General features: G+C 50.5%; 1 protein-coding gene across 1 annotated transcript in view; it reads right to left on the bottom strand.

Moving 5' to 3' along the window:
- Positions 1-6: 6 nt before the first annotated feature.
- The window catches only part of TRAF3 (TNF receptor associated factor 3), a 62,117-nt gene continuing 39,873 nt past the window's right edge, over positions 7-22,250 (bottom strand). The window contains exons 5-12 of the mRNA XM_006925590.3: positions 19,391-19,495; positions 18,625-18,792; positions 14,731-14,811; positions 12,206-12,280; positions 10,525-10,617; positions 6,329-6,469; positions 1,424-1,598; positions 7-616 (exon numbers count right to left, since the gene is read on the bottom strand). Coding sequence (XP_006925652.1) covers positions 45-616; positions 1,424-1,598; positions 6,329-6,469; positions 10,525-10,617; positions 12,206-12,280; positions 14,731-14,811; positions 18,625-18,792; positions 19,391-19,495 — 1,410 coding nt within the window. The 3' untranslated portion in view covers positions 7-44. The remainder of the gene's footprint in view (positions 617-1,423; positions 1,599-6,328; positions 6,470-10,524; positions 10,618-12,205; positions 12,281-14,730; positions 14,812-18,624; positions 18,793-19,390; positions 19,496-22,250) is intronic.

Genomic DNA, 22,250 nt, shown 5'->3' with positions numbered 1-22,250 from the left:
CCAGAGGAGTTACCTTCTGCTCCGTCCACCTCCCCAGCGACTCGTCAGGGGTCAGGCAGATCCGAAGTGTCCACTATGACCTTAATAAAAATGGTATCATCTTTAATATATGTCCCGTTTTCTAGCACAGTTTGGGCCACGAAGACTGGGCAGCCGGAGGCGATATTCATCTCCCCGGTGGGCTTCTTGAAGCTGCTGCTGTTGGGGTCCGGTTTGAACGCGTCTCCCAAGTGACGCCGAGAGGACCCCTGATCCATCAGCATGAGTGTCACTTTCTGCTTGAAGGGCCAAGGAAGCAGAGCATCGTACTCCCCACGCATAATGACAAAAAACAGCGACAGGTGCGTCCCCTTCCCCATGCCGTCCCCGTTCAGGTAGACCCGGGCGCACATCTTGTAGCCGAAGTAGCCGGTGTAGAAGGGCTGGCTGTACAGGGACAGCGTCTTCCCCATGACGGCCTCCTGCTTGCGCCGCCGGTAGTCCCGGATCTTCCAGATGAGCACCCCGTCGTAGCTGGCGGTCTCCAGAACCTGGAAGCGCAGGTCCATGTCCGCCAGGCGGATGTCGTGCACGCTCAGCATCTGGTCGTGCCGGCTCAGCTGGGACTCCAGCAGGCCTGGCACGGGCGAGGAGAGAGGGGCGAAGGGGTCAGTGGGGGTCAGAGGCCAACGCTCACCAGCACTTGAACTAAACACCAGGAAGACACTGTGGCTATCAGCTAGAGAAGGACAGATGCCATGCAGACGTCCCGACACAGGCCTCAGACCCCTGCACCGGGTGGCCCCAGCACGCACAGCCACAGGTCGATCTCCTGGGACCCGGGCACCACCCTGCAGGGTCTGCAACAGGGAGCCGCCCCGTGTCCCACCCCTGAGCCCCCTGACAGCAAGGATGGCCGCCCTCCTACTCTCCAGCCTCGAGGCCAGAGTCACCTGTGCCCTGAGTTTAAGCGCTCCTGTCCCCACTCCGCGTCCTCAGCCAAGCCACGTTCATCACAATAACCCTTGTTCCTGTCTCTGTTACCCCTTTTCAGGCACATATTCAGTGTATTTATTCAGGACCCAGTCGCGGGCCCCAGATGCTTCTAGATATCACGCACACAGGGGCTGAGCAGGCTGGGTGCTCCGCCTCCCTGCCTGTCACTGTCTGCTCCCTGGGCCTTCAGGAGCATGGCTGCGAGCACTGGCCCTGCCCTCCACCGGTGCCACCCCGCACCCACACCCTACCACGCCGGCCTCACGTGGAGGGGACAAGTCTAAGTGGGAACCGTTTCTCTCTGCCAAAGGCATCTCAGGGGAAGATCACCCATCACTGGGCAGCCCGTGCCTCACAGACGCAAGCCACGGCCCTGACCTGGGGTGCTGGGAGCAGTGTGAGACACATGTCACGTGTCCCAGGTCCCTCCCAGGCCCGTCACCCTCACCTGTGTTCCGGACCGCCTGCCCCGCGCCTTTGTCCACGCTCTCCAGCTCGGCCACGCGGCTCTGCAGGGACTCCACGCTGCTCCTCACGCCACCGGCCTCCTCCCAGCTCTGCCGGAACGGGCGCATCTCCTGGTCGAGCTCCCTCAGCTTCTCGGCCTGGCTGTCTATCACTCGCTTCCAAGCCAAAGGCGTCAAAAAGCAACACGGTTAGAACTCCCCGAAGACACTGTGGCACTAGCGCCAAACGCCTGCCCTCAGGGACATGGCGGTCAGCTCTGGCGAGCCTGGTGTCTGCTCTCACATGGAAACCTCGTCTGACCCCTTCGTGTGTCTAGGGGACACAGGTACTGAGGTCCCTACTTCCTAGGGGAGTGGACAGAGGCACAGAAAGGCCTCACCCAGCCAACCGCAGGGCAGGCAGCCCCACGTCACTGTCCCAAGGTCTCAAGGTCACGCCTACTAGTGCTGCCGGAGGCTCCGTTCCTGAAGGTCTGCGCCATAAGCAGGGGCCAAAACCACACGAGTCCCAGCGGGCGTGCCCCGTCCTTGGCTGCAGAGGGCACCCCGACACCCCGTCTACATTCCAGGAGAGAACTGCCACCACCCTGCCACCTGCTCGAGGCCTGAGCATCTGCACACGGCCGGCAGCAGGCAAGTGCTCTGCAGTGGGTCTGCAGGCCCTCAGTGAGGCCGAGGGGGCCGATGCCCGTGGTGGGGCTGCTTCCTCCACCTGCCCCGCCCCCACGCTTGGCGTCCCATGCCTGCTGGGGCACAGGACACTGCCAGCATACATGTGGCTGTCAAAGGTGGGGCTGGACTTGATGCTACTTTAATTTAAATAATTCAGAACACTTTCCTTCCAGAAACAGAGGTCATTCACATTTACAACAGGAACTGGGAGACGAGACTCATGCTCCAGCTGTGGTGGCCAGTCCATTTTAAAGGACTGGTGTGCCCACTGGTTAGATGAAGCCAGGACCTAAAGGGTTTTACTTCTAAAGAAAATTTGCATTTTTGAAATAAAGCTCCCTGGGCCGGCAGTGCAGGCCCCAGGGAGGCTGTGGAGTGCAGTGCCTGGGCGGCCTCCGGAGCTGTGGGCGGCCGGGGCTGCCCCAGGCCCCGCCGGGCTCACTTCTGCTTCTGTGAGCCTATTTTTAAACACCTGGGTTTCAGCACCTTTGCCGGCTGTTCGTGACCACGGAGGAACAAACATGGTAAATCGGGTTACTTTTTTTGAGTAAAAGTAGTGTTAGTTGTTGTCTTCTTTCCAAGAAAGCTCGATATCAGCTAACATTTAAAACTGTTTCCTCTAAAGAACACCTTCCATGCTGGTGTTACTTTTATTTTTAAATACATAGGGCTAGAGGCATATTTACTTAGGTCACGAAGCCTATTTTCTGGGGACAATACCACGGCCATGAACAAACATCCAAGCCCATGAGGTAGTGCTAAGTAACACCTGTGACTTCGCCAGTTCTCTCCCTAAATTACAAGCTAAGCTCACGCGGTTACTGGTGAGTATGACGGGGAAGTTAATGAAACCTTAAATAACTGGTGACAATTCTGAGAGACGCCATTTTGTAACCTGGTGAACCTAGGAGTGAGCCGTGAACTGCACGGCACGACGGCCCAAGGCAAGCCACTAGTCACTTCAAAAGCCTCATGCCCCTAAGGCCAAAAGAGGACACCGAGCTGCCTCCTTCTCAGGACTGGTGCTGCACCTGGGCAATGGCGAGGTTCGTGGTGGCCTGCAGAGCAGAACTGTGGGGTCTGAACGGGGGCCGCCATGCCAGCAGCAAGGCCCCGACTGCCCCCGGGGACGTGGAGTCACCCGCAGACGCAGGGCCAGGAGGGCACACGCATGCACACAGGCATACACATGCACACGCGCAGACGAGGCTCGAGCAAATTATGTAACAGAAGCTCCACACGCAGCAAGGGAAAATGCGCTATTTTAAAGTAGATCTTTCATTTGTATAAATGGTACAGTTTCGAAGCAGAATGCCGATCCAAATCAGGCCTTCTCTGCAAAATGCAGCAAACATGATTTCAGTCTGAAAGAGCAGTCCACACTTGGCCACGGCAATGTTTCTATAAAAACAAATCTTAAATGCAGGCGTGGCACTTCCTACAACAAAGAGTCCAGGAGCTGAGGCGAACGGCACGGTGGCCAGCTGTGAATGACCCTGATCGGAAGCTCCGCTTCCAGAACATCAATCTCTGTCTCGTGCGCTGCACACTGTGGGGCTAAAATCACTCCCCATCACTCAGCTCCAGGGGACCTGGAGACCAAACGCTGTTGCAACGAGAGGGTGCGGGCGCTGCTCGGGTGGCAGAGCCTGGTGGCAGTGTGGCAGTGCCGCAGACCCTCCAGCTGCAACGGCCACCGGCTCGCCTGGTCGCTACTGACGACGGGGATGTGGGCATCGAGCTAACACCTGGCCTGTCTTAATTAAGAGAAGCAGGTTCTTCAAAATATAAGATATCAAGAAACCACCCCGCCCGAGCCAGCAAAAGCAAACATACTCTGAACTTCCACTCTCTCTAAGGATCTCTGACTGTCCCCTCTGCCATACCCAGGGCCCTCGGGGTGTCTGCGCCCTTGTGCACTCCTGCCATCTGCAGGGTTCGTGTATCTACTGGAGAATCAGACCAGGAAGGAGACAATGCAGAGAGCGACATGGATGTCACTGCCGAGGGGGTCCGACCACAAGGCTGGGGGTGCCTCCCAGGAGGGCAGGGGTGGGCAAAGGCTTCCTGGAGTAGGTGGCAGTCACAGACGCTTAAGGTGTCCAAGGAGGGGCCTGCGTTGAGAAAGTGGCGTGAGAAGTCCCAGGGGGCCGTGCTGCGGGGAGGGTGGCTGGGAAGGGGCCACCATACGCGGTTCTCCGAGCCACTGTGCCACCTTTAAGACTCGCTCCTCTCCAGGTACTGGGAAGGGCTCGGGGACGGGGACGGGGACGGGGATGACGCGCTGAGTGGAGTGTGTCTGGGCCAGGCCAGGGAGGGGGGCGGTCTGTAGGGTCTGGGGAGAAGGCGTCTCGCTGGCGGCCAGCGTCTGCCGGCATCGAGCCCATGGCGGCTCCCACTGGTCACAGAAAGACTGAGACCAGAGCTTCTCACATGGCCAACCCGATGCTGGCAGCCCAACCCCTCGGTGACGTCAAAGGTGTGACTACATTTCGCCTTCCATAAAAACACCCAGCTGGTGGCCACCCGTGCCACCCACCCTGGGGCCAGGCTCCCCGCCCTCGGCAGCGCTGGCCTCGGCCGCTCGTCCCTGTGCTTATGGAAACCATGAGCAGCACATCCGTCTGGTTTCAGTCCCTCTCCTGAAATATGACTTACTTTCCTTCATGCTCGTCATCCCAGGGAGACGGACCAGCGAACCCCCAGCCCAGCGAACCCCCGGCCCAGTGAACCCCCAGCCCGGCTGCCCGTCGGCCAGTAGCACTAACAAAGCTGCCACCGCTACCAGGCTTCACACTCTGGCCTGGCAACGTGGGTCCCCTGTCTTTCTTAGATCTCACAGGGTTATCCAATAGTTTAAAACTATTAAATCGCACAGTGTGGGACGATTAAGCCCTACAAAAGGTAAGGTGAATTCTACCTTTTCACATGGGAAGCGGAGAGGGGCGCACATAGATCTCCATGGTTTTGGACAAGCACGTTTCTATGCTCACTATGTCCCTTCGAACTTTTTTCCTTATAAACGAACCCACTACATACCCCTTCTGTCTCCTGTTGATGTTCCTTGGCCTCTCCATGCACCTGAGCCCCGGGTCAAACGCAGCGGCTACGCTGCAAACGTGCACACACAGAATGCTGCCCGGACAGGCGAGTGAGCGGGGCCGCGGGGGACACAGGCCTCTACCCGAGCAACGTCTGAGGCCTCAGCAAAATGCGGGGCTCACACCGGCTCGTTGGTGTTTTACGTGACATCGTACTTTTTTCTGCTGATTCAATGCTAACGACTTGTATATTTTCTGACACGGTGTGATGTTTCATTGCGTTTTCCCTCACCTCTGGACAACCACGACAGTTAATACGGTAATTTAATCAGCGTCTACGGAGTCAAGGGCCTGGGACTGATCTCCACGTTAACTGGGGAGGGCACGGTTCCCCAGAGCCTGTCGGCCATCTTCTCTTCCAGAGCTCAGGGACACACCATCAGCACGAACACGGACGACCCATTTTGACAGCTTATTCATGATTCTTCCTCGTGTGTGACACGCAGGAAGTCACTATGCCCAACACGCAGCACGGGCAATCAAATGTGCAGACAGTACCTACAAAAACGACATGCCAGCGAGGACCCAGTGCAGGCCTGAGCCGGCTCAGACGAGGAGTGACTTTTCCTCAGGCCCACGCACGCCGCCTTCTCTCACGGCAGTGTGTGTGTGTGGGTGTGTGTGCGCGTGCACGCGTGTGTAGAGCAGTGTGTGTGTGTGTGTGCGCGCACGCGAGTGTAAATACCTTTGGATCACGATGGCGAAATAAGGTGAGTGAGTGTATGCGCCACTAGAAAATTCAGAACAAAATAGTTTGGCTTCAGTTCACTTTAGGAAGTGAAACTTTATATGTAACTACTCATGAACAATATGAAATCTTAAATAATAATAAAAACAGCCAATTTTTAAAAAATCACAGGCTTTCTGTAAACTTATTTCACCAACAGTGAACCGAAGGCACGGGGAGCGGGAGGGGGTTTGCTCCCCTGGGAAGAGGCTGCGGCCGCCCAGGCCATCCAGGCCACCTCCCCCAGTCTTCACTCAGGCGAAGGAGTCACGTCACCTCAGAGTGACAAAGGTCAGGGCTCCTGCTCAAACAGCGCATGGGTAAGTGCTGAAGAAAGGGACATGCTTCTCCACCCTTTGACCCGGGCATAGTCTTAAGCTTCTTACCTGCAAATGAAGTATTTTGGATTCATTATTTCGAAGCATTTCCTTCTGTCTCTCGATTTCGATTTCGAAGCTGCATATCTGATTGTGCAGACTCTGTATGCTCTTGTTCTTCTCCACACTCTCATTCTGCAGCAAGGACACCTGAAAAAGAAATTCGGTTAAGCAAGCGAAGAGTGGTTTCAGTGTTAATAACCGTTATGATAGCAATCGAAATTTTACAGTGTAGGCCTCCTATCAGCTCACTGGAAGGCGAACCAGGAAAAAAACCCTTTCACACAGGAAGTGGCAGTCCTGGAGATTTGACGGGGAATCCTACAAACTGCTTTTCTCTGAACCCCTCCCAGGGACTCAACGAGGTGAGGCAAAGTGCAGCTGACTAAATTTCAGAATGAATGGATTTTTTTAAAGATTTTACTGAAAACGAATAAATCCTTGACCAGAGAGGCTTTCAAGCTCTGACCAGGAAACAAAGCAGGAAACACAGTCTGGCACCTCACCCCGTCTGTCACATGTCATGCGTTTGTGTGCTCCTAAAAGGCAGGCACCACGAAACCATACTTGCCCTGATCATTCACGACGCACCCTGACATTTCCCATTTTATCCTATTTAACTTTAAAAACTGCTAGTTGCATCCCACTAAATTCTTTCGCACTCACCATTGGGCCAAACCCTGTACTTTGAAAAGCTCTCTCAACATAATGGGAAAGCCTGGAGAGAATAAAAAGCTACCCAAGAGCTTCAGTTAACTGAACCCTCACAGAGAAGGGGCTGCAGAGCAGGTGCGCCAGGCCGGCCCCCGAGGCCTTCGCAAAGCTCTGTGCGTCCCCCTGCGATGCCACAGCGGTCCCGGGGAAGGCCTGCTGGGCGCGCGGCCCACCTTCGACTTTTCAAAATCTCCTTCTGAGGAGCGATCGACCCCCAAGAACCACTGTGCACTGTCCTGAAAGCCCTGGGTGGAGTTCAAGGGCACTTCCGACCAGGCTTCCTGTCCCGGGCTTTCTACACGGGGTTCTGGCCCTCAGAAGGGCTCCCTCCACCCCCAGACGTCTGTCCCCGCATGGGTGCGGCTGCCACTCCAGAGTCACTGTACACTCCTGATGGATCAGAATGTTACCGTTCCACTAGACGTGCCTCTCTGACACGGCCAACGCCTGGGGACCACGGTGATGTCACCGATGTGACCAACCAAGGGCATCTGGGCAAAGCCAAGAGTGATAAGCGCCGACTGCTGCCGTCATCCCTTTAAAGAATAACTGGCCCAAAGACAGACGTCCTCCCTGCTCAAGCTGCTTGGGACACAATCTATTTTATTTCAGAACAAACGTATTTACTAAGGAAAACAAACCTTGCAATGTCTCCTAGGATTTTACTCAGCACGATTGGACTTTCCTTCCTAAAACATGATATCTCAAATGCCCACGTGCCTACACATGACACCTCGCGCTCGTCCAGAACTTGTCCAGACTGGGGCTTACTTAGTGACACACTGCTGCCTCTGCCTTTTCCAGAGCTACGGTCCACTCAATCCCATCTGCCAACGATGGACGCAGTTCCCAGAGTCCTTATTCTCACACCTAAGAAAGAGACCCTCGCCAGCCCTTCTGATAAAAAGCTCAGCAGTACCTCCAAAGACGACAGCCAATTTTCTGCAACAAATCCAGCTACTTGAGGATGAGAACGACTATCCCACATTAAACATTAAACTCTTAATTTCTTTACTGAGGGGCCCCTCTTATTTAAATTTGTTCTTATGTATTCATATACGTTAATCAAAGACCCCCAGTGCCTGCAGATCCCTGCTTCTACTCATTACCTGGCAGAATGTCTACCTGGCAGGTGTGTTTCCAAGAAGTGCGCACGACACCCACACAGCGGATGAAAACAGGGACCCCTCCGTCCTCCCTGGGAACACTCCACCCCAGACGGTTTCAGGGAGCACTCTACATTTCCCTGTGGTTTAAGCTCTTCTACAATAGAAGATGTGTAAGGGTGTTTTTAAGTCCAGATTTTACGGAACAGTTTTTCTACAGTTTGACCATGAATGTGACAATCAGTCTCTCTGAACCAACTCAAACAGACTATTTTCATTACAGAAGAACAAAATAACCTGAGGTTCTAGCTGAATAATTCTAACAACGAGAAATAAACCCCAGTCTTTGCAGAACAAACACCAGCCTGGCCGGATGCTCTGAGTCCTCGGTACGCACTTGCTGGATATTGAGCTGGGTTCTTATTCTTGTAAATAAGCCATAATGAGAGATCCTGTAACAATTCCTCTATCAATGCTCAGAGATTTTCACCTTTTCCTCATGAAAAGAAGGCCTGGCCGAGCTGCACACCATGAACCAGCTCCCCGGGAGGGGCCTGCTGAGGAGCCCGCCCACCATCAGGCCTCAGGGAGAGAAGCCTCTCTGGGAAGTGGACCTGCTCAATGCCCCAAACTCCCAAAGTGTCAGCTCAGAAATCAACAGGAACACCAGCGATATGGAGATGTCTTTTCCTGCCTGTCTCTCAGAAATTACAAAGAATGGTGAGGCGTCTGACGCTGGAAACTGTCCAGGTCCGGGTCTAGAGCAACGTTTTTCTGGGAGGAGGCAGAGAGCGGCTACTTTGGGCTGTGCGGTCCATCCGGGTTCCATCTCAACTCGACTCGGCCGCTGGAGTGCGAAAAGCAGCCAGCGGCAACGAATGAGCCTGGCTACATTCCAATAAAACTTTACAACAAGCCGGGGCTGGGGTGGGCTGGGGTGGGCTGGGGAGGGAGGGAGGTCTGGAAGTGTGACCATCCCTGCTCTAGATCATTGCTCGGCAATGATCTAGAACAAATACTTCATTTACGAGCACAAGATCGCAAGGAGAGAATTTACTTTTTTGACACTCTCTGGATGCTGCTTCTTTTATCAAAAAAACCAGTAACGACTATAGGTTTTCTTCTTTAAATGGCCTGAGGAAATTCCTCAAAATCAACGAAAGCAGGGACGGGCGTGCGCACCTTTCTCTCCAGGGAGCTGCTCCACTCCTTCAGCAGGTTGACGTGCTGCACCGCGGAGCTGGCCTCGTGGGCCTTGATCTGCTGGTTTGTCCCCTGCGAGAACAAAGATGCAGAGCAATAAGCCAGCGTCATCCCTGGTGCGCAGGGACTAACAGGTGATCTAAAACCAGCACCCAACACGAAGGGGGGAGACATCCACGTAAGGGGAACGGGACTCCCCGAGCCTTACCAGGGTCACGCTCAGTGGCCCTGCTCTGCCGTGTCCGAGTCAGAGACAAGACACTGCAATTCTACGATCTCAAGTTCGTGCTCTTTGTTCCTCAAGTTCCTATCAAATGCCTTCTTATCTACGTTTATACTAGTAACATCAAATAATTAAATTTTAGACACGTTTTTGTTCCTTTATACATTTTTTCCATTATAAATACAAGTAAAACATGTTTAGATAGCTGTAGTTACAGCTAGATACTGTTATAATCTAGCGAACATATAATCAGAGTAGGATTCTAAATAATTCACTAAAACGTTAACAGTATTAAATTATTTATTTCTAATACGCTGTCTCAGAAAACATACCATTCCTCACTATTCTAGGTAAACTCAGAAAGTTACATACAAAACATACACGATCTACAGAGTACACAAGATGGAGACCATCTCAGCGTCAGTGATAAGCATGGGGGATTAGACTTTACATATTTAAGGAAATAATTGGTGTGAAAATATAATTTGTTTTGATACTGGAAAATTAAGCCACAGAAAGCATTTTAATGATCTCCAAAACATATACTCTGTACATAGAATAGTTATATATATATGTTGATATAAGTGGTGCCGTATGTCAACATATACATACACATACACAGAATGGATGATACTACGCACGACATAACAGGGTGTGGCCCAGCCTCCTTGAGAGACTGAAGCTTACAACAAGCCGGGGCTGGGGTGGGCTGGGGTGGGCTGGGGAGGGAGGGAGGTCTGGAAGTGTGACCATCCCTGCTCTAGATCATTGCTCGGCAATGATCTAGAACAAATACTTCATTTACGAGCACAAGATCGCAAGGAGAGAATTTACTTTTTTGACACTCTCTGGATGCTGCTTCTTTTATCAAAAAAACCAGTAACGACTATAGGTTTTCTTCTTTAAATGGCCTGAGGAAATTCCTCAAAATCAACGAAAGCAGGGACGGGCGTGCGCACCTTTCTCTCCAGGGAGCTGCTCCACTCCTTCAGCAGGTTGACGTGCTGCACCGCGGAGCTGGCCTCGTGGGCCTTGATCTGCTGGTTTGTCCCCTGCGAGAACAAAGATGCAGAGCAATAAGCCAGCGTCATCCCTGGTGCGCAGGGACTAACAGGTGATCTAAAACCAGCACCCAACACGAAGGGGGGAGACATCCACGTAAGGGGAACGGGACTCCCCGAGCCTTACCAGGGTCACGCTCAGTGGCCCTGCTCTGCCGTGTCCGAGTCAGAGACAAGACACTGCAATTCTACGATCTCAAGTTCGTGCTCTTTGTTCCTCAAGTTCCTATCAAATGCCTTCTTATCTACGTTTATACTAGTAACATCAAATAATTAAATTTTAGACACGTTTTTGTTCCTTTATACATTTTTTCCATTATAAATACAAGTAAAACATGTTTAGATAGCTGTAGTTACAGCTAGATACTGTTATAATCTAGCGAACATATAATCAGAGTAGGATTCTAAATAATTCACTAAAACGTTAACAGTATTAAATTATTTATTTCTAATACGCTGTCTCAGAAAACATACCATTCCTCACTATTCTAGGTAAACTCAGAAAGTTACATACAAAACATACACGATCTACAGAGTACACAAGATGGAGACCATCTCAGCGTCAGTGATAAGCATGGGGGATTAGACTTTACATATTTAAGGAAATAATTGGTGTGAAAATATAATTTGTTTTGATACTGGAAAATTAAGCCACAGAAAGCATTTTAATGATCTCCAAAACATATACTCTGTACATAGAATAGTTATATATATATGTTGATATAAGTGGTGCCGTATGTCAACATATACATACACATACACAGAATGGATGATACTACGCACGACATAACAGGGTGTGGCCCAGCCTCCTTGAGAGACTGAAGCAAAGGGGAAGCTACCGTCATCCTCGCTCTCACGCTCTTCGCTTTCTAAGAAAGGCCTAAGATGCCAGTATCTCTGTACTGATTTGTAATAATGCACTGGGAATGCATTAAAATTAAATACGTAAAATACTGGAATTGTAATATATACTCTTTTGATAGTCTTAAAATTAAGAGATACATTTATATGAAAACTCAGTTCCAATTCACTAGCAATCTCAGACGTGCTAAAAATAATGAACGCAAGGCCAGAAGCAGGCTCCTCACAGCCAGGTGTGGCTGTGCCGGGGCCCCTCTCCACTCTCCTGGGGGGTGTGGCTGTACGTGCGATCGCTCGTGAACACACACACGTGTGACTCTTACAGCTACGGATTGATGCACATACACCGCCGGACCCGTGTCCGGCTTGTATTTACTTACATTTGAGTAACGGCTAAAGTTCCCAAAACCCGCCACATAAACGTCAGCCCTGTCTGTCTGCTCTACTCATTAGCTGCTTCTCGATGCAGTCATCCTCCTGGAATGTACTGACTTCCCTCTCAGCACAGGTGTCTACCTGAAGTCTCAAAACCCCAGCGGAATGAAAAGTGAGCACCCACGTGAGCACCCATGCAGTTTCCGTCACCCATGCGACGGGGTGATTCGGCTCCCTGACACAGACTAAAATTCCAGAACTTGCACATTAAAATATTAATATAATAAACTGTCTCTCATGGCAGAATGTCAGCGACTGGGAAGGACAAATGTCGGATACTGACCTGAAAAACGCAGCCATAGCGCTTAAAACTACAGGTGCTGGGGGCATTGACACACTCTGACAAGTGTGCACTCAACTGCAACGGGAAAGAGACGTGAGTTGTGGCACAAATGTTTGCATGAAAATGTTCAAACATATTAAGGGCACAGATAGCATCTGGATTGTACTATTACGAATGGTGTTTACCGCTGCAGGTGTGTACATTTCATCTGCTTCCTAGACTCATATGCAGTAAATATACACTATTGTCACGTGTATACACATATATACACCAATATACAGAAATACATTTACTGTAACAGTTCTTAAATTTGCAATTTCTTTAGAACAAGCTGTTCAAAATGTGACATGCTGTCTGCAGTGCCAGAATTAAAAGGAAAAAAAAAAACGTAAACTGAAATGCACATTTAAAGACTATAAACAAAAATTGCATGAAACACAAAAAATAGAAAGCATTCAGGATGCAGCTGGGTCACACACCTAATATACAGTACACAAGAATAGGTACATTTCCAGAGCGAGCTCCCACAGGGTGCCGTGCGCTCAGTCCTCAGTGTAACTGGAGAGGGGTCTCCTTCTAGAAGACCTTTCTCCTCTGCATGGCCGTTAAGTCACGCAGCTTCTCAAAGGACTCTAAAGGCATTCCGACAACACGAGCCAGTACTGTCACCACTGACTGACGGGAGAGGATAACTCATCAGGCCCTCTGTCCATCTTACATGCTGGTGGATCATCAAGTAAGAACCACCTACGATGCCCCGCAGGGGGAGAGGAGACAAACGCCTGCACGTGCTGGTGGGCGGCGAGTTCCCGCGACCTCCCCTTCCAGGTCAGTGTTTAGTGCAGAGACAAACGGAGCCCGGGACCTCGCCCTGCTGGGGCTGCTACGGCGGAGGGTGATGTCGAAGGGTGGCCGCCCGACCGCCGCCAAGGCCAACCTTGGCGGGAGGGCTCTGAGCCAGGGAGGCCACGGGGGTCACAGACCTAGTCCCCAGCACACCTGACGTCCCTCCGGACCCAGCCTGGGAGGTCGTGCACCTGGAGGGAAGCTCTGAGAAAGAAGGGCCATCGCAGGTGACCCGCAGGGAAGTGAAGCATAAGACTGTCCCTGCGGTCACTGGCAACTCGAAAATCTTCACACACATCCTTTCAGCGCCATTAACGCACTGTGAGTCTACGCAGCTAGCGCTTCTGATGCCGAAAGCAGGGACGTGGTGAGTTTGATGTTATTTTCAGTGCACTGCTATAAATTCAGGGTCATACTTGTTCCTAAATTGGCTTTATTGTCATCACTCTCAGAAGCTTCTAGTATTTCTAGGCATTTTGGAATAGAGGCAAGAATAATCTATAGTACTTTTCATCAGAAACCCAAGGTAAACGCAGGTTTAAAGATTTTTTAATATAAAAATAACTTAGAGGTAAAATGGAAGTGGCTTTTGTCTCTAATTCACAGAGCCCTGACTGAGGAAAAGCTGAGGCAAGTGTATAAAACCCTAGCAGTTACCTCAGCGGTACGAACCCCACGTGTCCATCTCACGGAGGGGCTGTCCAGGTGTGGAAGCTACCTGCGTGCACCTGCCCGCTACTCCGAGAGCCACATTCAGGGCACAGGGACCACTGCCCCTGCCCCAAAGAGTCAACTTCTAGAAGGACACACCTCGAGTGAGGGTGGCTCTTGGGGAATCTCTCTGCACCCGTGTCTCTGGACTGAGGTCCAAACAGGTCCTCTCGCTCACTGGCACGTGAGAGACCAGACCTCCCCCTCCCCAAAATCTGGGGGTAAAACTCAAGGGTGTGAAAAAGGCTGAGGTGAGCAGGCTCCTCAAATCGGAGCACCCAGGACTAAGGGGACAGCCAAGGGACCAGGGGACGCACACACCCGGAGCCTCAGATGGCACTCGAAACAGCAATCAAAGGGGCTCCAGGTCAGGACCAGATGCAAAACATTAAAAACCCGTGGGGTTTTTCCATCTGGATCCATCCTGATCAGGTGAAGTGAATGCAAAGTCTACTGCCTGCCTTAAAGAAAAGGGCCCAAGGGGGGTGTGACATGAACAGCCTCTGGGGAGGCTACCCGAGGGACTTTCCTGGCAGCCCTGAAATTCAGGAGCCGCTCACACCCGCCTGCTCCCAGCGCCAACCGCACACAGCACGCACACAGCACGTGTGGCCAGATGGTTCCGAAATATCTCTAAATGGATTTATTTTCTTGAGACAATCATAGTAATTCCTACTTTACAGATTTAAAAAGTTTTTTTAGACCATAAAAAATGACATCTTTGCTTGCATAGTAAAGTAATCCCATTTTCTTAATTCTTAAAAATTTAACGCTTTGTAGCTTTTAATTGCTTGCTTCTGAAATTTCTGATCCAAGAAGAGCATGAGGTCTCTCGTGTTCCTGCTCTACGTATCAGCACCGTGACTGGTGAAAACCTTAGGTTCCAGCTACTAAGGGAAAAGAGGAGCCCATGGCACGCTCGTCCCGGACACTCACGAAGCCCCAGCCAGGCCCGGCCACGCCCTCACCTCGCTCCTCAGAAGGGTCTGGACGCTGCACTTATGAGGGCAGGACACCACCACACACGGACACTCAGTGTCTTCGTGTTTCTGGAGGAGAAAAAGAAAGTGTCGTCAACTCTGAAACACACACGCTGCCCTTCAGATCCCGCAAACGTCTCCACATGGACCCAACGGAAGCCCTCTGCTCACTGTTATTGTCCCCTCGTGTCACAGCGCTCACAATACACCCGGATGGGTCCTTTTATTGAAAAAGTTTGAGTGCTGAAAAATAAGGCCTCTCCCATCTACTCGACACCTGACTAGCGAGGGCACCCTGTGGGGTGTGCCGGGCAGCGTCACCGTGGCAGCCCCTTCCGCAGCGGCCCCGCTGTGCCGCTGCTGTCCGTGCCCTTGCTCGCAGTGCAGGCCATGGTGGGCTGGGACTCTGCCCCATGTCTGGCATTTGCTGGCTGAAAAGAGGGACAGGTTTCTTTTGGCCTCTCAGTTTGGGATCTGGAAATGATGCTTCTCAAACACCTGAAAACAGTGTGATCTGGTCGGTGTTTAAATTATGGTCCTGAAGTCTTGTCTACATTATCGTTAGTGCATGGAAAATAGAGATAAATTCTGGGTTAGTCCTTCCCCAAATGGCACAAATTTTAACCTCGAAGGGCCTAGGTGACAGCTCAACTTGAAGGCACAGGCCCCCGTCCACGGTGAGAGGAGGGCAAGAATGTCACACCCGAGGACGCTGGAGAGACTGAGGGACTGCTGCGGGTGTCCCTAAGCGGGGAGAGACAGCGATGTTCCCTCCTAGGCCCTGGGCCACTTCCGCTTCTCACCATCTGGTTTTCTCTGGGCGTCCAGTTATGCGGCCAAATTGTCCCAAAGTGGCTGCATCCACACTAGGTACACTCCCGTAAAATGAGAGCTTTGTAATTCTGACTTCTCGCAAATTAACAGAACTGTTTAAAGAGACTGACATTCAATAATTTCTAGACTAAATGTAAAAGGGATTTTTCATGACACTTTAAATGATGCCGACCTATATATTAAAAAAAAACCCTCAAAAACAGCTGATATGACATCAACATCACAGTTCAGACAGAGAAAGAAACTCCCACGTGAGGTGCAGCAGTCCAGGTTCCAATGCTTTATCAATCTGTATTTTATCGGCATCGGACGTGCTGACCCAACACAAAACGCAGGATTGTAGGATGTCAGGGTGGCCCGTGGTGTTCGGCCCACCTGGGTCAGACAGCCGCTCTTTCTAAACGTAAACTTAAAGCCTGGGGAAAGGAGCCCAGTGTGTTAGACTTGAAAAAACAGAGCTTGGGAGTCAAATCACGCCACGGATGGGACAGAAGTGCCAGGGCGAGTCACGGGACCTTCACTGGCGTGCAAGGGAGTGAGTGTGCAGCTCCCTGCTGGCAGGGAGGCTGGCGAGTCAGGGGCATGGTGCACTGGCAGTGGCCTGCCCAAGGTGTGTCCCCACACTTGTCCAGGGCCCGACAGAGAGCAGCGTACACTGCAAGATACACGATAATGTCAACACTGTTAGAACAGTTTGAAAAGTTTTCTTCTCCACAAGAGCGTAGTGAGATTTACGAGGATTATTTATTTGTACAACTTAGGTCTCAAACTTGCTGTCATTTTATGTATCTGCACCTGCCTCTATCCGGGTTTGCAGCTAACAAACTTAACACCCAGATAAAATGAAATGCGACCTGCTCGCCAAAGCCCTCCACGACCCCATCAGGCTAAGTGAGCTGGCCCTCCCTCATGAGTCACGCTTTCCCCAGGACCAGGGGTAACATGAGGGGCGAGGCTGTCGGCTGTGCTCTCATGCATCCCGGATGACTCGGGGTCTGCTGCCCAACACGCACTCAACAGACGTCTCAAGAATCCTGTGCTGTGTTGTTATTTTGAAACCAGTCTCCTCACTCACAGCCCAATTCAGGAGTTACTTATATGGTGTTTAATTAACATGCCCTACCACGCTTTCTCAGATGAGATTAATTCCTGGGTTCTATTCTGCAAATAAAAGGCACTGATTTTTGTAAGAAGCGAAGTATAACCGCGATGCAGCACACTAACGTGTGTACGGCCTGCAGTGTCTCACTCGCTTGAGTTTGATTACTGAGGGAATTACTCAACTATGACAGATGCCACCACTATTCTTTGGAAGGGAGGGTTCAGTTCTTAAAAGTTCTTAGTAACTGGAAAAGTTCTTAGTCTAGAGAATCACATAGGGAAAAGCTTTCACGACAGAAGAAAGTCACGGGTGCAGGAAACTTAGATGAAGTAAGGTAAATAGGAAGAGTATAAAAAGTACATTTCATTTCATACTGAAAAGTACAAACTTCTCCTAAATTCTGGTCAGCAGGCTCCAGAACCTCTACCAGGAACTCGGCTGGCGCCCAGCTGCACTTGCCTAGGGCCATCAGTCACCACCCTGCCAAAGTCCGGGGTCCACCCCCAGCCCCTCCCTGCTGGGCCTTTCGCCCTCCAGCTGCCCCAGGTGCCACCCCGCCCTCCAGCTCCCTTGCTCTGGGACACCACCGTCCAGCACCGTCCAGATCCCGCCACGCCGACCACTGCTCTGGCTCACCTCGCGTGCCTCGGCTTCTGTCCTCTGGCTGGCCCTCCTCCCCCTCGCTGCAGTGCCATGGCTGCGAGGACACCTACTGGAGGCCTGACCACTGCCCTCTCCTCCCCGCAGCTCGTCACCCTCCACCGAGCCCCACCTCCGCTTCGTCCAGCTGCTCGAGTTACAAACGCTGGGTGTCCACATTCGAGCCCTCAGCTAATCCCACTGGTTACCCCAGGGCCTTTCCCCATCCCTGCTTTCCTTGTCCAGGCCAACCCTGGGCCCCACCTCCGTGCCGCCGTCTATCACGCCTGCCAGAGCAGTGCCATGCGGAACTGACGCCACCACCCCAGCTCAAGGCTGTCCAGTGCCTGCCCACGTGCCTTCCGGTCTGCCCCCCGTCCCCTCTGCACGCTGGCCTGACAGTTCCCCAAATCTACCTGCCAAGCTGCCTCTACTTGGGAGCCCGTGGGCGCCCCCGAGGCCGCCCCCTTCCGAGGCTCTCCCTGCAGGGGGCTCACTGCCACAGGTCCCTGACCACCCCCTTCCCACGCCACCGGTTTACTCATCTTCACAGCACAAATCACGACCACGTCACACGCCCGCCTGCTGTCTCTCCTCACTAGGAGGTGAGCTTCGCCATCATATCCTGGGACCCCAGGACAACGCCTGGCACTCAGCAGATGCCCGTTCAACAAACGGGAACACACGCTACTGACTGTTTTCCAATTACGTTCAGTATTATTTTAGATTACATCGTGATTGTTTTTACAGTTTGTCCTCCACCCTCAACTCTTCCTCTTTAATTTACAGATAAGCGATCTGATTCTCACATGCACGCCATGTCGAACTGTGCCAAAACCATCGAGGCGTGGAGAAGATGTTAAATTCTCCTCTCTCTCTGAGACAGACAGGTGTACTTCACACCGCAGGATTAAGGACCCTGAAGTGATGGTCATCACAGAGCTATTAAACAATCAAGCCATTCCGCAAGACTCTGAGGCTATTCCCTTAAAATTCCTCTAAAGAACAAGTACGCTCACTTCTTCCAACGAATGACAAATGAAAAATTCTACCTTTTTAAAAAATAATTAGTCTTCATTTTTTTGGCATCCCAAACGATAGTCAATCAAGGCAATGAAAAATGCTAATCACATGAATGAAAATCTGCAAAGCAAATAAAGCTTAACTCTGAAATAAAGTCAAATGAAAATTGCTATTTACTCTTCTCTCTTCTCTTTCTTCCTGTTAGAACAGTCATTTAAAAGCTATTCTGTGGACGGGGCACACCTGGACCGCGCGGACAGTCGGAGAACGAGACAATACTGCACCTGCAGCGTGATCATCGGGACCTGACTCTTGCAGTGGCTGCAGGTGGCCTCGCGGTATTTGCAGGCTTTTTCCACATGATCACGCAAGTCTTTCCTCAACTCTCTTTCTTTGCAGTCAGCGCGAACACACGGAAGTTCTTCGAACTGGCAATCGTTCCTCAAATGCACCTGTAAGACAGACAATTCGAAGATCTTCATCGGCAAAACATTCAATCCGAAATGCCAGATTCTCAACTCCATGCAATTAAATCCTACGGAAAATGTTTCTCTCTGCCATTAGACCAGTTTTTCACAGAGAAGAGTGACAAATGTATCAAGAGACACTGAATTTTATACTCTAGTGGTTACTTGAACTATATTGGTTTTGAAGAATTATGTCAACTCTTTCTGGATAAATAAACGGTTATATGCTAAGGATTTTGTTTTATTCTAATTCACATATCCTTTCGAGATAAAATGATACTAATCAAAAAATCATAAAAAGTTATGTGAAATTTCAGGGTGAAAAAAAAAGTTTTAATGGGCCTTCCAAAATTAAAATTCAATTCAGAGTTCTTTCTATTCTAATAGGGTGGGAGTGTTTAAGAATCAGTTGGCAGTTCTGCTAATGATGTCATAAAAATAACATCTCATACCCAAGTGGCTTTGACGGCCTTCCCACTGGCTGTGTTTTACAGGATTAATGTAAACATGGCCTCGAGGTGCTGCATCGCACTGCCCAAGGACCCGTACCTCAGTGAACCTACCGTGCCACTGAGACGCTTACCAGCAGGTGTCCCAGCGTGAGCTGCTCTGCACAGCCTCGACTTTCATTCCTGCAATATATCTGAAGAGCCAGAATCTCTCTCTTGCAGCAATTATCCTTAAACACCTGAAATTGAAAGACAGTTATTTTAGGGGATTAGTATTTCTTAATCTCCACATGCTGTTACTTCGGACAAGGCAAAACCACTTCAAAAAAATTAGGAGAGCATCATTTAAGTGGACCTCAAAAAACATTAAGGACCATCTTAATTTTTAATTTCTGTACGTAGAATAAAGGAGCGGTCCCCATTAAGAGACATGAGTTAAAACTTGTAACTGCCAGTTCTGTTAGATGAACCAAAAGAAATCAAGTTATATGGAATAACTGGAGATCACGTTGGAGCATCCAGACATTTCGGATTGGCTCTGACACAATCTCGAGGTGGGGCACACCAGGACCAAGTTCCCATTTGCACACTGGAAACTTTCAGGAGCTGGCACTGCGAAGGTGGCCATGGGGGTAAATGCCTCCTGTCAAGGGACGAGGGCAGAACCCACTGCAATGCGATGCCTCTTTCGATCGCTTGCTAGAGAAAGAGGAACTACTGTAAAACAGCATGTCTTGTAGGCGGCTTATAAAACATTTCATTTTGGTTCCTTCTTCTAAAGTTATGTCACTCACAACTCCATTTTCACTAAAGAAGAGGCATTAGCCTGTGATTTTTTTAAAAATAACTCTTTTGAATTTATACTGCAAAGACTGAGATTAATGCAATAATGAAAATGTTTCCCTTTGAAAATGAAAACCTTCCTTTCTTTAATTTTAAATTCCTTTAGAGAACAAGTACACTCACAACACAATCTATACTGCCTGAGGCTTGAGGCATTTCTGCGAAACTCCCACACGTTATCGCTGCTACCGTGGGAAAATAAGACAGGGATCTTAATGTCTTTTTCAACTCCACAGGCAAAGAAAATAGAATCAACAGCTGTTAACAGTTAAAAATAAACTAATTTCGGGTCAAACCTAATCCTTTATAAACATAATTTAAGATCATGACCTTTTTCAAAGTCAAAAAAAACAGGTGTTTTTAACCAGTAAGAAATAATTTCCCTTTTGTGTCATTAAATTCCTTAAGTCACTCGAGTTTAACGCTACAGATAAACAAACAAACATAGATTGAAAACATCAGAATAAAAGTACAGAATTTTAGAGCTGAGAAGATCTGACTGTTTACTGCAACTGCCCCATATTACAGATGAGGGCCTCAGGTCCCACAGTGGCCATCACCGGTGACTTCAGCCTCCCAGGGCCCAACTTCCTCCTGAGACTCCAGGGCTTCAGCCAGCCTCATTTATGATTCAAAAAAAACTAGTAGGGACATTAATTCTGAATAATAACAGACACTAAAAGATCGTCTTAGCCTGCTGTTTCAACCTTCTCTCTCAATCACATTGGTTAGATACACATCAACAAGTTAACAGATTAGTTACCAGTTAAGATACTGGGGTGGAGTCGAGCAATTTTTCTTAAAAAACAGCCTCTTTTCCTGTTACGAACCAAAGTCTTTGGCAGCAGGTAGCACTCAGAAAGGAAAGGTACGGGGACATATGTACTCTCTAAACTGTCCAGGGCAGGTCACATCAGATGCTCCTGTCCCAGCAGCCCAGGGCACCTGTCGCCAGCAGCCCTGCAGTCTCTGTGCTCACCTGGGCTGCCCGACCATAAACCCAATCTGCAAAGTGTTTTAGACAGGAAAACCCCTGAGCGAGAATTTTATTGTACAATTTAATGACCTACAGTTAAAAAACCGTTAGGTTCATTAATCAAAATACTAGAACTCCACATTTTTATTGATGTTTTAAGTACTTTAAGGATGAATCATTTCAGACTTAAAAGTGTGCCCGGCAGCATCTGGCAGCACATGGATGGCCAGAGACGCCATGAGAGGGGCCCCAGGAGGCTGGTGGGCACCTGTGCTCTGAGAGTCTGTGATGACCCCATGACTGCCACTGGCACACGCGGGTACGAAGGGGAGGGAAGGAGAGAGGAGGGGCTGACGTCTCACATGTGGCTAATGACTACGAGACACTGCATGGGGGACAGGAGAGAACAAGTTCAATGGAGCCCACAGACTAGATAACACGATTGCAGAGGCAGAGCACAGCTGCGTGGTATAAAGGCCCGAGACCACGCCTCCTTCACTCCTGTGGGGGGTCAGGAGGGGGCGGCACTGCCACTGTAGGTGAGGGCAGGTGAGGAGGGCGAAGCCCCTCGCTGAGCTCACACAGCAGGGCAGCCTGCGGGTGGATCCTCCCTGCCTGGCTAGGGGCTCACAGGACATGGTCCTGACTCGGCCCACTGTACCGGCCATCACGTCACACTCTGGGGTAAAACTGGAGCGCCAAGGCACTGGCCACCAACCACCTGGCTCAGAACACCGACCAAGCAGTTGCTTAAAGCCCAGGAATACCTTGTCTTTAATGATGCTCTCTTGACACGCAGTGCACTTGGGGCTTGAGGAGCTGAGGAGAAACACACGAGTGCGTTAGAGCAGAAGTCCCACATCACCAGGCCCCCCGGACACGCCAGGCCCGACGGTCCAGCCGGGTGGGCGGCGCGGGCGGCAACCAGATGCCACGGCGTCTGGTTTAAATACGAAACCATAGGAGAAAGGGGCATGTTTAATGGTCATTTTTCATAAGGAAGTTTTTAAGCAGATCAGTCCCATCTGGAAAGCCCCTTTCAAGTTAAAAGTGAAATTTTATTTCAGAAACCAAAACCAGCCATCTGTGGGGGGCTCTGTGGTGTGAGCACGCAGCTTCTCAGGAGCTGGTATTTTCTGGGCAGCTCTTCCCCGCCCGGTGCCCCGCGCGGCCGG

This window comes from Pteropus alecto, unplaced genomic scaffold (assembly GCF_000325575.1).
Source record: "Pteropus alecto unplaced genomic scaffold, ASM32557v1 scaffold8, whole genome shotgun sequence".
Lineage (NCBI taxonomy): Eukaryota > Metazoa > Chordata > Mammalia > Chiroptera > Pteropodidae > Pteropus > Pteropus alecto.
This window is presented reverse-complemented; position numbering and strand designations above follow the sequence as displayed.